A 15,482-nucleotide genomic window follows, 5' to 3' on the forward strand; every position below is an offset into this window, starting at 1 on the left:
GCGGCGCCGATGTGAGCCCCAGTCCTCCGTCACCAGCGAGCCGCTCTGCCAGGAGACTCCATCCCTCACCAGTCGCGGCCCACAGCCCATCAGCACCCCCTCTCGGTCCGGGCAGTGGCCTCAGCTGCCGGGCAGGGGCGGGGCAGCACGGCCCACAGGGCCCTGCGGAGCTCCGGGCTGCGGAAGGCGTAGATGAGGGGGTCCACGGCGGCACTGCAGACCCCGAGGGCGAGGAAGAGGTCGAAGTTCTTGAGGACGCAGCCACAAGCGGGGTGCTGGGGGCAGAGCGCCGCCAGGGAGAGGTGCAGGAAGAAGGGGCCGCGGCAGAGGAGGAAGACGCCCAGCAGGAGGGCGAGGGTGGTGGCGCCCTTGAGGCCACAGCCCTGGCGGGCGGGGCGCGGGGGCCTGCGGAGCCGGGCGAGGCCGCGGGCGTGCTGGCAGGCCCGCACCAGCATGTGCGCGTACAGCACGGCCATGAGCGCCAGCATGGCCACGAAGAGGCTCGCCAGGCCGAGCAGGACGGCCGTGTGGTCGGAGCAGGCCGCGGAGAGGGCGCCGGAGAGCACGCTGGCGGCCCAGATGGTGGCGACAGCCCCGCCAGCGCGGGGCGGTGTCACGATGCTGTGGTAGCGCAGGGCGTAGAAGATGGAGACGTAGCGGTCCACCGCAATGGCGCCTAGCGAGCAGAGGCTGGACACCAGGGAGCCGCAGGCCAGCGCATCCACGGCATCGTCCAGCCGCTGCACAGCTGAGGCCCGGGGGGCCAGCGCGCCCGTGCCCAGCAGCAGTGCGGCGGCAGCCTCCAGCACGGGGCCAGCGCTCAGGAGGAGGTCGGCCGCCGCCAGGCAGCAGATGAACAGGTGCATGGGCGAGCGCAGCTTGCGGGCCCTGGCCACGGCAGCCAACACCAGCGCGTTCCCCAGCAGGCTCAGCAGCCCCAGGCCAAGGAAGAGCCCGTCCGGGATGGGCACAGCCCAGCACCAGAGCCCCGTCCAGTTGGTGTCCGGTCCCCAGTGGGGGAGCCCCGCCGGCGTGGCGTTGGGGGCGTGTGGCACGGCCATGGTCCACGGGGCCATTCAGCGCACGGTGCGGGCAGCCAGTAGCCCCCACTCACCGTGCCGCGCTCCTCAAGCTTGGGCAGTCGGCGGCCCCAGTCCTCCCGAGTCCACTCCTCCCAGCCAGGACCACAGCTCTGAGGCGCAGACCTGCCACTCTCTGGGCTCCCGCGTCCCTCCTGGTCCTCTGTCCACCCCCGGCCCCCAGAGGAGCAGACGCTCAGGCCGGACATCCCCGCGTCCCCTGCACTCCTGCCTCCTGGGAGGGCTGTGGTGGCTACCACGAAGAATGGGCCCTTTCTGTGGCCTTCAAAGCCCCTGCTGGCCCCGCCCAGGGGCAGCACATGACCGGACTTTCGGGTCTCAGACTCAGCACCCACACCACCCGTCGGCCACCAGGTGGCGCCCAGGGGCCCGCCCAGGTCCGGAGGGCTCACCAGGTGACTCCCAGCCAGGCCTGCACAGGCGTGGGGGTGGTCACTGCCATCCGCCCGGGTCCCCTGTTGAGGGCAGCTGTGGGGAGCACCGGGGCTGTGCTCACAGTGGCCGAGGCTCCCGCGCATCTAGGAGGGCGTTTTCCCGGGGGCGGGCAGGGCCCGAGGACTGCCCACTTCAAAGGCAGCTTGTCCGCCACGTGGTGCCCGGCACAGGGCGGCCACCCCAGCTCACGGGGCTTCCAGGCGCCACAAAGTCAAAGGCGGGGGGCGGGGGCCTGAACAGGGCAGTGGACGGCGATGGGGGAAGGGTCAGGGCAGAGCCAGGGGAGGCATGTCCCCAGCCAGGCCCTGCACCCACACCACCCGCATGGCCAAGGGTGTGCTCCCCCGCACCCCAAAGGCAGCACGACTGCTGAGCGAGGCGGCCGCCTCCGTCTTGGGGCTGAGGTTCGGGCGGCAGGGCCTGCTTGTCTGCCAGGAGTCCCAGGAGCAGCCAATGTGGTCAGTAGTCTGTCCGCCTGCTGTGCCAGCACCTTACCCCCCCCTCCAGGGAGAGGCAGGCGGTGCCCCCAAGCTCCACAGGAGCCAGAGCGACGGGGTCCCTGTCTTGCAGCTCCCCCCCACCCAGGAGGGGCCGTGGTCTTTGTCCGCCCTGAGCCTGCCCCGGCACTATGAGCGAGGCCTCTGGGAGCCAGAGCCCAGCCTTCCTGCAGCCCCACCTACACTGGACCGGCAGCTGCTCCCCGCCAGGCGCCTGCGTGGACGCAGACAGCGCGCGCACAGAGCACCAGGAGAGACCAGCTCCCTCCCTAGCGCCAGTCATGGAGAAAGCTCTGGGTGAAATCAGGGCCATCTGGGGCCGTCCCAGCAAGTCCCGCAGCAGCACACCCCCCCCCCCCCCCGTGTGGGTGAGAGGGTGGGGCCAGGCAGGCACTGACCACGTGGAAGGAGGCTCCGCGCCCGGGAGCTGTGAGGGCACAGCCTGGAGCCTGGTGGGCTGGGCAGCTGGCCTGGCGGGGTCTGCGTTTTCATTTGGACCTGGGGGGGGGGGCAGCTCATGTGCAGCCCTGCAGGGCCACTGCTGACGCCGGCTGGGCCTGGGGGCAACACACTCAGCTGGCTCTACCACCATGGGCAGGGCCACGGGGGAGCTGGCCCGGGACAGCAGGTGCCACAGCCCTGGCTGCCGTGTCCCCGCTGGCATGAGGGGGACACACAAGCTCAGGAGCAGGTCGCTGGGACAGGGTTGCTGTCCTGTCAGAGCTGCTTGTCCCACGGGGCCTGCAGGCCGCTGGCTCCTCACTCAGCTGGGGCACGCGCCTGGGGCCAGTTGCAGCAGCCAGCACGCTGGCCGGGAGTCGGGGAGGGCAGCGGAGACCCGCCCCCTGCTGTTGCTCACAGCCCTGTGGGCGCTGCTGGGCCACAGGCGACCCCTGGCCATCCCGGCAGGCCGCCAGGGGCCTCGTGGGGGTGGACGTGACGGCACTTTCCACGAGGCTGGGGGGATTTCTGCCCCAGGTGTGCTGCTGCCCCTGAAGCAGGTGAGGGCTGGGGGCGCCTGTGGACAGTCCCCGCCCGCCCATCCCGTGTCTCGGGTCCTCCCAGAACCAGTGGGCTCCACAGAGGGTCTCAACCGTCCTCCGGCGTGGGCCGCCTAGCTAGCGAGCCGCCCCCACGCCCCGTCGCCCCGGAGCCAGAGGCTTGATCTTGTCCCAGGACACCACTCAAGCTGCCAGGGGGTGTCCTGCGGGGGCCCAGCAAGGCCACATCTGCGGGCACCTGGCCCGCCGGCCGCCGCGCGAGGACAGACGAGGCGCAACAGCACATTCAGCGATTCTACTTCAGAGGCAGCCAGCGGCCCGGACGGCGGCCGGAACACGACTGCGCAGCGCAGGGCCCTCAGTCCCACTCCCCACCCCCCTCGGGCTGGTCCTCGCGGGGCGCCTCAGGGTCCTGGAAGTGGAAGTTGGCCATCATGTCCCGCACGGCCAGCATCAGCCTGTTCAGGCCCTGGTTGTGGTTGGGGCCCCCGGCCCCGCCGTCCTCCGGCCGCTCCCCCTGCAGCAAGGAGACCCTGAGCAGGAGCTGTCCACCGGCCCAGCGCCACCCCGTGCCCCACCGGACCAGTGCAGGCTGGGGCGCCCCGACGCAAAGCTGGTCTCGGTGGGCTCGCCGGCGGCCCCTGCATGGCTGGAGTGTCGCCTGGACGTTTGCACAGGAGCAGATGCGCTGGACGCAGTGCAAGGCCCACGTACCTCCACAGTGTAGTTGGGCAGCAGCGACCGGAAGAAGAGGGCAATCGTGTTCCCATGGCTGACGGGGCTGAGCCTGAGGGGAGCAGACAGTCAAGAGGGCCCTGATGGGTCCTGCCCAGGACCCGGGGAGAAGCTGGCCACAGTGGCCCAAGGGGTGGACTGGGGGCTGGGGACACAGCTGGGGCCTGGCAGGAGGAGGCCAACGTGGGTCCTGGCCCTGGACGCCACGGCCACTTGCTGGCGAGGGAAACTGCAGCAGCTGAGCCCTCTGTGGCCAGGGTGGAGGGTGGCCAGGGCCAGCGCGAGCCTGGGGGCTGCGGGGGCCGCCTGACTGCACCGTGTCCACCTTCACCTCCTGGAGCCCTAGGATGTTCTCCTGTGAACAGGCGCTCTGAGCTCAGTGCACACTTGGTAAGCACGGGGGCTCGTCCCAGGGCGCGGCCTTGCCAGGCCAAAAGGCAGGCAGCCCCCAGGGGGGACATCCGGCCCCCCGGGCGGGCGGGGGCACCAGGGAGACAGCCCTGCCGTGAAGGCCAGAGAGAAGAGCCTCCCCCCAGCCCGCGAGGCCTGTGGCCGCCTTCACCCCACAGTCCTGCTCTGTGGCCGGGCGGCCCATCCATCTGCAGCTACACCCTTGGCCCCACTGCGGCCCTGACTGTCTCTCTGCTGCTGGTCCCCTCGCTGCCACCACCTGCCGGCCACAGGGGCCAAGGGCGCAGGGCCCCGGCCTCTTCCCACCGCGCCCTGAGCCCATGTAAGGTGCTCCCACGGCTGGGGCCTGCACTCGCCAGCGCCCACCACACTCCTGGGGCCTCGCTCTGGTGGGCGGGAGGCCCAGCACTGACCTCAGGGCCGTCAAGCAAAGGAGCAGGCGGGCGCGGGGAGATACCTCTCTGGCCTGACGTAGGAGTAGATGGTGTCCAGAGGGGGCAGAGGGTCAAAACCCATCACAGACTGCGTGGCCACGTCCTTCAGAAAGGGACAGAATGCAGACGCAGCCTTTCAGCCAGTCGACTGGACGGGCCCGACCTGCGGGAGTCGCCAGCGTCGGGCAGGGCAGCCCTCGCGTGCTAAAGCGGCTCCCACCCAGTGGCCTGCCCGGGGTCCCGCCCTGTGGCCTTCAGCAGAGGCCAGACTGCACCAGGCTGCAGGGCCCCACCGCCCGTGGAGGCCAGCCCCAGCCCATACGAGCCGCTGCCCCGGAGCCCTGGCTGCGAGGGGCCCCCCCGGCCTGCCCCGCAGAGTGCCCCCTTCCGCCATTCTTACTGGGGGCAGGGCGGCCACCGCCTCCTTGACTTCGGACAGCAGCACGTGGCGGTGGATGTTCCTGGGCGCCCGCTGATACAGCAGCTTCCGCCTGCGGAGAGGGCCGGGGGGCGGGCTCTGAGGTGGAGGGCAGCGGTCCACTGACAGCACTGCCCGCAGCCAGCCCCCTTCTCCCCCCACTGACTCTGGCCTCCCCCATCCGGCCCCACCCCATTCTGGCCCACCCTGCCCCACTCCGGCCCGCACCTGCTCTCACAGGCTTCCACGGCAGGGTCCCCGGCGTCCACTGCCCGCAGGACCTCGTGGACATTCTCCTCCAGCCAGCCCATGGTGGCGGGCTCCTTCCAGAGGGAGTGCGAGCGCCCCAGGTACAGGCTTACCAGCTGGCTCAGCGCAGGGGGCTGGCTGCGGGAGGGGCCGTCAGCAGGCCCGAGGGCACGTGTGGGTCTGCCAGCCGCCAGGCCGCTGTCCCAGGGTGGCCCATGCCATGCGCTCACCCAGGGGCAGATTGTCAGGAGGAAGGTGGGGTGAGGGCAGGGCCAGGGCCAGGGGCTGGGCCAGGGCTGCGGCAGCTCCCACGCGCGTGCTGCATCTGATGGGGTTTTTGCAAGTGGTGGCTGCCCAGAGGGCAGGCCCAGCTCTGGCCAGGAGGCCCCCGCTCCAGGGTGCAGAAGCCCAGGGGCCCTGAGAGACTCATCAGGAAGGTGGCCGGCCTGGCCTCAGGGCATGTGGCCCCTACCTGATCTCAGCGTCGGGCCCAAAGAAGCGGTGGTGGGCGACGGCGGGGTCGGGGCGCACGCTGCAACACTCGAGCAGGGGTGTGAGCACTACGGGGAGAGGTCATCACTGCCAGCACTCGGATCTCCCCCAGAGCCCCACGGGGCCTCTGCCACCTTGGGGGATGTCAGTCCTAACTCTTGGGGCCCCACCTGCATCTGAGGGCTGTGCCCGACTCCTGCCTGGCTGGCAGGCAAGCGAGGGCAGGCTACCCTCCCCCCCACACCAGCAGCAAGCCAGCCCCAGCCAGGACCCCACAAGGGCACCACAGAGGGACAGGGCGCCTGGCCATGGGCAGCAGGGTTCTGCTGCAGGGCCGCTCCAGGCCCCAGGACCCTTGGACTAAGGGAGCAGCGGCAGACACCCTGATGGGCCCGCTGTGGCCTGCGCAGCTCCGAGGGTCAGCTCTGTGCAGAGCCCACCGCAGTGCCAGCAGCCGTGGGGTCAGTGATGTGCTGTCCGGGGGCCTGAGCACCTGGGCCTCAGCCTCCCTGTGCCCTTGGCTCTGCCCCAGGAGCCTAGCACCACTGCCACCCACAGGAGGCCCAGGGTGTGGCCGCAGAGAGAGGCAAGGCTGCTGTGCAGCTGGGCTGGAGGGCCCTGGCAGGGCGGCAGCTCCTTCTCAGGTCACAGAGGCCCTGAGAACAGCTGGAGGCCACCTGCCATGACCAGGAGCCCAGAAGCATGGAAACGCGAGCTCTGGAGAGCAGTCGGCCCTGACGTGGCGCCACAGACACCCACCTCCGGGGAACATGGTGAGGGCCCGCCGGATCAGCAGGGAGGCCTGCTCGCGTGCTGCGCCCTGCTCCTGCTCGGGGAGGCCCGCCTGCTGGCTCAGCAGGAAGTAGGCCAGCGGCACAGAGAAGGCAAAGTTGGGGAGCTGGGACAGGTTCCGGGGAGCCTGCAGGGGGGGATCAGGTGGGGCTCTATGGGCCAGGGCCACAGTCTGGGGAAGCAGGAGACCCAGGTCTGGGGTCTCTGACCCAGATGTGGGGGGCCGGGCAGTAGTGGGGAGACTCCAGGGTGCCAAGGGGGGTGGGTCCCCCCGCAGGAGGGTGGCCAGCCCTCCCCAGTATGGTCACAAAGAGGGTCCCCCCCTTCTCCACCTACATAATGGCCCGACCGCTGACGTTTTCTCCCGAGTTGGGACCAGGGGCCTGGTAGTTGGGCCCATCCTCCCCAGGAGCCCCCTCCCACCGCCCCCGGGCCCCGCCCGCCAGCGAGTCATGGGCCAGGAGGCACAGGTTCCAGTATCTGCATGGGGCACCCGGGCCAGGCTTTCATGGCCCACATCCCCGAGTTGCGCACGGTGCTGGGGTGGGCGGGTGCCGGGTGGGCCGCTCGCACCTCCCACTCCTGGAAGAGGTGGATCAGGTACTCGTAGTCGCGTGCCCGCAGCGCCAAGTGATCCACCAGCAGCAGCATGCACAGAGGGTCCTCGTCCGGCTCCAGGCTTCCGGCGGCAGGAGACAAATCCCAGTGGGTGGCCTGCAGCCAGCCCGGGGGGAGCGGGCGGGGTGGGGAAAACCGGGGAGGGGTGTGGGGGTGGGGGGCTCTGAGGGGGGCCCACCTCAGGATGAGCTTGCAGTACTCGAGCGCCGTGCGTGGGCAGCCCCGCTTCTCCAGGAAGCTCATCTGCTTGTAGAGGGCCAGGTAGAAGCTCCTGGGCCCAGACGGCACTTTGAGCGGCCGGCAGGTCCAGGGGCTTCCATCCTCCTCGCTGACCCCTCCCCACCTGCCCTCGTCCTCACTGACAAGAGGCTACAGAAAATCAGGCTCCTCTCTCATCTGAAACCTGCAGCTCTTGCTCTCAGGGTGGAGTGCACCACTTAGGAGGCTGGGCCGGGCAGCCCAGGCCAGGGACAACTGGGGTGCTGCCAGTCCCGGGGAGAGGGGCCGGCTCACCTGTTCTCAGGCCTGCGGTAGTCCAGCCGGCAGGCCCCGCTGGTGAGGCTGAACAGTGGGTGGAAGGCGCATTCCATGCTGTACAGAGCCCGCTCTGCAGCCACACACAGGCTGGTTAGGGCCCGCCCGCCTGCGCGCCTATGGCTCAGCACATGGCCAGCTCTGGGAGGAGGTGGGGGGGGTGGCCAGCCATGCCCGGGCTCGGTCAGCACAGCCTCCCAGAGGCAGGCCTGGCGGAGGCCACCGCTGAGAGGAGCCACGTGGACCCTGAGATGAGACAGTCAGCGGGAGAAGCCACGCAGCCAGCCACAAGGCCAGGCCAGGGCGGGAAGAGGCTGGCATTTCCCTGGGGGGCCGGGAAGAACGGGGATTGTGTGACCCAGTGGGGCGGGGGCCAGTGGGGATGCCGGGGCCCTACCCACAAGGTCTCGCGCCATCTCCTGGTCCTCCTGGAAGCGGCAGGCGTCGCTGAGCTGCAGGAGGGAGTCCACGTGGTAGGGGCTGGTCTGCAGCAGAACCTGCGGGGGTACAGGGCTCGAGCCGGGCCTCCCTGGGTGCTGGACCCACAGGAGCTCATGCCTGGGGGCGCCGCCTCCCCACAGTCTCCAGAGTCGATCCTCCCCACTGTCCCACCCCGGGAAGTGGGTGGGTCCCCACACGGGGGCAGTGCCCTCACACACAGGCTTCTGCGGTAACCCGGGGGCACCGGGCACACGGCCCCACGGCGACGCACCACGATGTTGTTGGGCTCCATGGACTCCACAGCGGCCAGGAAGCGGTGCTGAGCCTGCTGGTACTCCTCGCTGTGCTCGAAGGCAAAGGATGAGAGGCCCTTCCTGGCCTCCAGCAGCCGCATGGTCAGGCCTGTGGAGACGCACGCACTCCATGCGGGCCCGACTGCTGCTCCTGCCCCTCGATGCCCCTCGGGAGCTCGGACGGAGCACCAGGGCCCAGGGACACATGGCCCCGCCATGTACCCACTGGACCCAAAAGCTGTTCACTCAGAGCTAAGTCCCTGGAGATGCCTGAGCCTGGAACCCCTCAACGCTCCCGCCGCCCCCCTGGGTCCTGCCAGACTCCAGGATGGGGCCCAGCTGGGTGACCTGGGGGAAGACCCCAGCTCTCACCAGCACCTTCGCAGCTGCAGGTCACCCGAGCGCACAACCCAGCAACAGGCCCCGCGTCCCCGCCTGTCTGTGTGCAAAGGCCTCTGCTAGGAAGACGGGGTGCAGGAGACGCCCTCCAGGGAGTAATATACTGGCCCAAGTGTCGCTCACTGCACATGGACCCGCAAAGCCCCAGACAGTGAGGCGAGGGCTCCCTTCGCGGGGAACCCCTGCCCCCACACAGTGTAGCTGAGCACCCCAGCACCCCACTCATCAAGCCCTGTCCCGCCGCCTCTGCCCATGGCACAGGAACTGACAGTTTGCAGCAAGACACAGGCCTGGACAGGCCCTGCCCTGGCCGGGATCAGCTGTGGGGAAGCCCCGTGGGCCCCTCAGTAGCCCCTCACCTGGTTTGGTGTAGCGGGGCCAGGTGGTCTTGGGGGTCGTCAGCCAAGTACACTTGGGGTACACACGCTGTCTCTGCCTCGGCCTAGGGAGGAGATGTTGTGTAAATGAGGGCTGAAGCCAGAGACCGTGGCAGGTAGCAACCCCTGGAAGGGTGCTGGTGGGGAAGGCGCCCCAGGGAAAGTGCGCAGTGTTGGGGGGAGACTGATGAGCAATACAAGGGCCTGCAGGAGCAGCCCCCCCCCCCCGGGTTCAGTGTTCGGGATTCAGCATCTTCGGATCTTCCGCGACTCGGGGTCAGCGATTTCGGCCCCGACACACGGATCTCCCCGAGGCTGGCGCAGCCTGGGAAGGACGGGGCGGGGCCTCCACAGCCAGCCCCAGAGAGGGAAAGTTTCGGGCTTTGCGAGCAGCCGAGCAGCAGAAGCTTCTCCCCGTCTTGCTGCCGTCACAGCCGAGGGGAGGCGGAGGCCGGAGCGGGCTGGCCGAGCCGTGCGTGGGGCCGTGTCGGGCCCTTCGGCCGCTGCAGCTGCTGCTTTGAGCGTCGCGTGTCCATCGCTGCGGGGGCATCTCGGGCCGCCTTGCGAGGGGGATCTGGCCCGAATTCTGGCCGCCGCCGCCGCCCCAGGCCTCGGTGGTGGGAAGACACCGTCTTGGGGCCATTCGTGTCCGGGACTGTAAACACTGGACGCGGCCTGGGGTGGGGGAAAACGGCCATCTGTGGCCTCGGTGACTCTGTGTTCCCCAGATTGTTAAATAAATCTCACTGCTGTTGCTCTCGGCCCGAGTGGTCCTGCAGTTGTGCGCGCGAGGAGCTCTAGGCGGTGACCCGTCAACTCTCCGGGCCGAGTCCTTGGCCAGTGGCAGTCCCACTGCTGCCCCGGATCAGAGGCACCGCCTGGCCTCGCTGCCTGACCAAGAGCCAAGCCACGGTGGGGAAGGCAGGTGGCGGGGCTCCCGCGGACAGAGGGGACAGACGCTGATGCCACAGGTGGCAGGCGAGGCAGCGGCCACAGCAGAGAAGCTGACTTGGCGGGGCGGCGGGAGACCAAGGCCACAGGCATCCTGACACATGCCCAGCTCCCCTGGGGGCCAGGCGAGGAGCCCATCTCCGCCCTCCTCAGACCCCAAGGCTCGGGGTGAGAGGAAGACAGGCCACGATGAAGAAGCGCGAGCGCGGCACGGACGCCACCAGGCCGGGTGGGGAGAGGGGCAAGCAGGCCCTTTCCTCTGACAGGCTCAGGCCCTGGTCCGTCCTGGTGCGAGCCGGCGGCTGGCGGTAAGTGCCGGGGACACAGCTGTCCGCGCCTCTGGGAGAGCCTCCGGTCAGACCCGCCTCAGGACACTCGCAGGACACCGGCAACCGCGGCAAGCGGGGAGGTCCAGCCAGGAGGCACAGTCTCGGAGAGCGCACCCTTCCCGAGGCTCAGGACGCCGCCGCTGCAGCCCATGTCCTCAGTAACTTCACACGCACCACACGGCCGCGGTCAACAGGAAAGGAGGCAGGGGATCGCCCACCACACCCGCACCAGTGCGGAGACAGAGCCCAGGCAGGGGGCGGGGCCTGGAGGCCGGGCAGCTGCTCGGGGCCAGAGGACAGGGCCATGGGCCCTTCCCAGCCACAGATCCAGAGGTCAGAGGACGCGGGCCAAGGGTCAGACACCCGGGCCAGGCCAGGATGGCCCAGGCCAGGGTGTGGGAGACCACAGGCCACTGGAAAGACCACAAAGACACCCGTAGTGGTAACTGGGGGGGGGGGGTTAGAGGGGACCCCGATGGCAGGGGGTGTCAGGAGAGCCCCATTTATCCCCACAGCTAGAAAATGCCTGCAATTTAAAAGACCAGGCCCCTCCCGCTGGCACACACACACACCGGTCAGTGCTGGACACGGGGAGCAGGGCCCCCAGGAGCAGGCCCATCTCAGAAGCTGGACCTGATGCCAGGCTCGCAGCTGGGCGGGAAGCAGGCGTGCGCCTGGCTCAGGCCCGGGGTAGAAGCACGACGGTGCTCGAGGGCTTCAGGTCTGGGTGAGGACAGCCCGAGAGGGAGCCCTTGGGGCCCCGGTCCTGCAGGGGAGACGCCAGGGACATGTGCGGGACCCAGCACCAGGGTCTTACCTCTGCTCCCCCAGGACAGCTCGAGCACCGAAGTACCTTTTCAGCTCCGTGTCTGGGTTCAAGTGTCTGGAGTATTGAGAATTTTACAAATAAAGAGGAAAACAGTTCTCTCGCAAAGACTCGGGGAGCCCTCAAGCCACGATAAAAGTGGTGGGCGGGCGGCTCTGGCTTCCCCAGAGCCCCACAAGGCCGGCTGGGAACGCACCTGTGCTCCACGTACAGCACGTGCTTCCTGGTGCTCAGGACCGGTGGACCAGGGTGTGGGAGCCCAGCACCGTCCTCCAGCAGCTCCAAGATGCGGTCGACGTCTTCCAGGCCGTTCTCCTAAGAGCCAGAACCAAGCACTGACCCGCCCTGGTTCAGCTCAAGTGCTGCCACAGCAGCTGTGCCTCGATGCACAGGGAGCCCTGGCCCCGTGTCCACTGCCTTAGCACATCCAGCGCCGGCACAGTAGCCTGTATGCCACGGTGACAGCCTTCGCTCAACCACACGAGCCAGGCGGGCCTGTGAGCAGCAGAGCCACAGCCTCAAACCAGGACAAACCGGATGCCCTGAGGGATAGGCTGGGAGGGACCGGCCCAGCTGCCCTTCAGGTGAGCCCTTCCGGTAGGGACAGCCGGGCGCTGTGGACGGGAAGGCGCTGCAACCAGCAGCCCGCCCTGGCCTCCAAATACATGACCCCGCTGCCGGGAGGAACCAGGACCAACCAAACGCAGCCGCCGCCCGCACCCGGGCATGCCCAGTGCCCGCCGTGCATACCAGGCCTTCTCCCGTGGGGCTCTTCCTGCTTTTTTGTTTCTTCTTCTTCTTCCGGAGCTTGCCACTTGCGTTGGGCTGGCAGAAGAAGCACATTTTCAATCAGTGGAAAAAACCAACAAAATCCTCAGCGCCAAGAGGCGTAGCAGCAAGCTGCCTGGAGACCTGGGGTACAGGGTCCCCCCCACCCCAGCATCCATGAGCTCAAGAGGAATCCAGGGCAGAGCCATCGGCCGCCAGTCCTCACTCTACTCTCCATCCCAGTCCTGACCCCTGCTCCCTCGCTGGCTAACCATCCTACCCCAGGGAAGCCCCCACCCCCATCCCGGGGCCAGGCCCCCAGACAGCACTTGGCATCCCTGGCCCGAGGGCACCAGCAGCGTGAGGTCAGCCTCGCTGAGCACGTGGAGAGCAGTCTCCGGTGACGCAGCCCCTCGCCCAACCAGAGCTGCTGCACGTCTTCGAGGTGGCGCACCCAGGCCATGGCTGCCCACGTGAAAGCCACCAGACGACCGTGGGGGCAGCCGACCCACCCAGGGCTCCAGGCCTGCGGGCCCAGTGTGCCGTGCACCCAGTGTTCCCTGTCTGGAGGGCTCACATGAACCCGCAGACTCCTGAGGAAACTCGAGGGTGACAAAACAGCCAACCACATGGGGTTCCGAGAGCCAGAAGGGCTGAGGTCACCTGCTCTTGGGGTGCCGCCTTGCCAGAGACGCTCCCGTCCCTCCGGGGCTCGGAGCTTCCACTCTGGGCCCTCCTCTTGTTTCCCGACACCATGGCATCTGGGAACTGAGCATCCGGCCGCTCCCCATTGACCACAGGTCCCTCCTCCAGGTCCTCGACGTTTATCTGGAAAACAGATGGAGAGGACTGGTCAGGTGCCCCCATCACTTGAGCAGCACCTGAGAAAGGTGTCAGCGCTGTAAGCAGAGCAGCTGGCGAGGAGTGTGCGCAGACGAGGTGACCTACAACCTGAGGACCATGGACCCCCAGACCCAGGACGAGGACAGACACCAAGGGGAAGCACCGGGCCCTCTGCCGGCTCCAGGAAGAGTGTAGGCCCTGGGCACCCGTCCTCTGCTGTTTCCAGCCATCACACAAAGCCCCCTCCGAAGTGCTGATGACCGCCCCATGTTAACTCCCGAGGCCTGGAGACACCCCAGGAAGTAATGAGACCATCTCACAAACGTGGAACGATGCAAACACCCACAACCACGGGGGAGGGGCCGAGCCCACGCTGCATCTCAGCTCCAGAGAGGAGCGCGCCCCCACCAGAGACAGCAGCTACTGCCTGGCAAAGCAAGCGCCGGCTCAGGCAGGGCTTCCACGCAGACCCCCTCAGAGCCAGGCGCTGCTCTGGGGAGCCCACGTCGGGAACGCAAGCTGTTTCACACACACACCCAGGTCACTCATGCGGGCTTTCTGTGACACCCAGGGACAGGAACAGCAGCAGAGGTGGTGGCCTGCAGGGAGCCTGGGCCTGCAAGCCAGCTGGATGCGGAGGCCTGAGCCCAGGCTGTGTGGAAGAGCGCCAGGCAATGGGAGTCCAGGGAGGGCCAGCTGCGCCAAGGACAGCGGCGGGGACCGGGGATTGCTCCCGGGGTCACTGGCTATTGTCCCCAGACAGGCAGCAGGACAGACTAGAGAGTGGGCAGGCCCAGGCAGAGGCGGTGGTCCCGTGCCGTCTGCAGGCGGTGTGCGAGAAGGAAGACCAGGGAGCCTTGCAGTGGGAAGAAAGGGGGTGCCCGCAGCAAACAGGGAAGCGGACGGAGGCAGAGGGCAGGCAGCGCTCAGCCATGTTGGAGGAGACAGGAGCTGAGTGGATGCGGGTGCCCAGAGCTCAGGTCAGGGCTGAACTGACCCACGTCACTGGGACGCTGGCACGAACATCCCTCTCTCCGCTCACACGAGTCCCTGGCTTCTCTTAAGATGCCTCACACACCTGTCTGTCCACGTGCCCCCATTCAGCAGGAGACCAGCCTCGTTCCAGACACCAGCACCACAGCCCGGGCTCTGGGCGTTGCCTCCAACATCACCCTCACCACACTGTGCAGGGTGCGTGCAGGGTGCAAGCAGGCCGTCTCTCCCCAGGGCCTGGGGTGTGGCTGTGTGACAGGAGCCTTGCAGGGTGGGGGGGGGGTGGCAGGAGAAGCCCCAGCTGTGCCAGGCCTGAGCACACGCGTGATGGCACAGACTCCGGCTGCTGACCTCGCAGAGAGGTGAGGGGGGCTTTGATCAAAGTCAGAAAAAGCTGTGACACAGACGTCAGACAGACAGGAGCAGCACGGGGGCTGGGGGCTATTCTCCCCAGGGAGAAAACCCTGAGGCCACAGGGTGGGGCCCCGCCTTCCAGGCCAAACTGCATGGCAGCCCCAGCGCACGAGCTACGGGAAGACCAAGGGTGGCTGGGTCACCAAGACCCGGCCCTCACTCCACCCATCTAGTGAACCACCAGGAGCCCCAACAGCCTGCGCTGGGGCAGGCTCTGGGGTGCACGCCCTCGTGTGCCCAGGGGTACGGCTGGCCCAAGGCAAGGGGGCTGGGCAGCAGCGGGAGGCGTGCCGCATCTGCCCTGTGACGGCACTTGCTGTGCCAGACACCTGCCGCGGGGCTGCGGGGTCCTGGGCCGTGAGGACAACGAAATTGTGCAAAAGCCCCGCTAGAGCTCGCCTGGGCCACACTGTCTCGCAATCCGGGGACCCGCCCCAGGTGCTACGGGGCCCCGCCCCGCGGTCCCGTCTCTCCCCGCTGCGGCCTCACTCGCCGGCCCCGCCCCCCGCGGCGAGGCCCCGCCCAGGCCCGCCGGCCCCGCCCCCGAACGGGCCCCGCCCCAAGGCCTCGCCCCCGGCGTCGTGACCCCGCCCCACCGCGCCCCTCCAGTGACGTCACGGCCTGCGTCCGCGGACCCCTCGCGCCCTCCGTGACGTCACGGCCCGCCCCCGGACCCGCCTCGCCGCCCCCCCCCCGGCCGCCCCGCCACCCACCAGCTCGAACCGGTTGTTGACTCGGACGCCCTCCTTCTCTGCGCTCTGGGGGCGCCGGCCGGCTGGCTCCGGCCTCGGGGCTTCTTCTTCCGCGTCCTCGTCATCGCGGAGGACGAACTGCAGGGCGCCGGGCTCGAGGGGCTCCTGGCCGCGCTGTTCCCCCCTCAGCCTGCGGAGGGCCCGGCGCGACATAGGGCCCAACGGCCACTGACGCCCGGAGACGGAGAAGGAAGAGCAGGGGGACCGCGGCCGGCGCGCCTGCGCACTGGCGCGGGGCTGGCGTGTTGCGTCTGCGCGCTGCGGCCCTCCGGAACTTCCTTTCCGTCCTCGCTGCGTCAAAGAAGGTGCGGCACGTCGGGCGAGTTCTCGCGCGACTCGGCGCTCCGCGTGGGGCCGCCGGGGGCGGACCGGGGGCGGGC

At 68.8% G+C, this 15,482-nt stretch overlaps 2 protein-coding genes across 3 annotated transcripts; both read right to left on the reverse strand.

Annotated features, from left to right (window-relative positions):
• Window positions 1-1,088, reverse strand: MC1R (melanocortin 1 receptor). The gene has a single exon (XM_084257687.1). The coding sequence runs from the start codon at window positions 1,074-1,076 to the stop codon at window positions 90-92; it is 987 nt and encodes a 328-aa protein (XP_084113813.1). The 5' UTR covers window positions 1,077-1,088; the 3' UTR covers window positions 1-89.
• A 2,225-nt stretch (window positions 1,089-3,313) lies between these two features.
• On the reverse strand, window positions 3,314-15,255 carry TCF25 (TCF25 ribosome quality control complex subunit; the record flags this gene model as incomplete). 2 transcript variants are annotated; one of them, XM_084257768.1, is made up of 18 exons in its annotated part: window positions 3,314-3,550; window positions 3,748-3,820; window positions 4,637-4,716; window positions 5,014-5,104; window positions 5,260-5,418; window positions 5,753-5,840; window positions 6,532-6,691; window positions 7,138-7,243; window positions 7,361-7,453; window positions 7,696-7,789; window positions 8,114-8,213; window positions 8,429-8,559; window positions 9,209-9,291; window positions 11,324-11,389; window positions 11,529-11,647; window positions 12,083-12,157; window positions 12,764-12,928; window positions 15,064-15,255. In XM_084257768.1, 18 exons carry the CDS (start codon window positions 15,253-15,255, stop codon window positions 3,392-3,394), a joined length of 2,034 nt encoding a protein of 677 aa, XP_084113894.1. In that variant the 3' UTR covers window positions 3,314-3,391. The 2 variants fall into 2 exon arrangements, with proteins under 2 accessions (XP_084113894.1, XP_084113895.1); XM_084257769.1 differs by having other exon boundaries at window positions 3,314-3,625; window positions 3,709-3,820.
• Window positions 15,256-15,482: the final 227 nt, after the last annotated feature.

The sequence above is a fragment of the Talpa europaea genome, assembly GCF_964194135.1.
Source record: "Talpa europaea genome assembly, chromosome: 16".
NCBI lineage: Eukaryota > Metazoa > Chordata > Mammalia > Eulipotyphla > Talpidae > Talpa > Talpa europaea.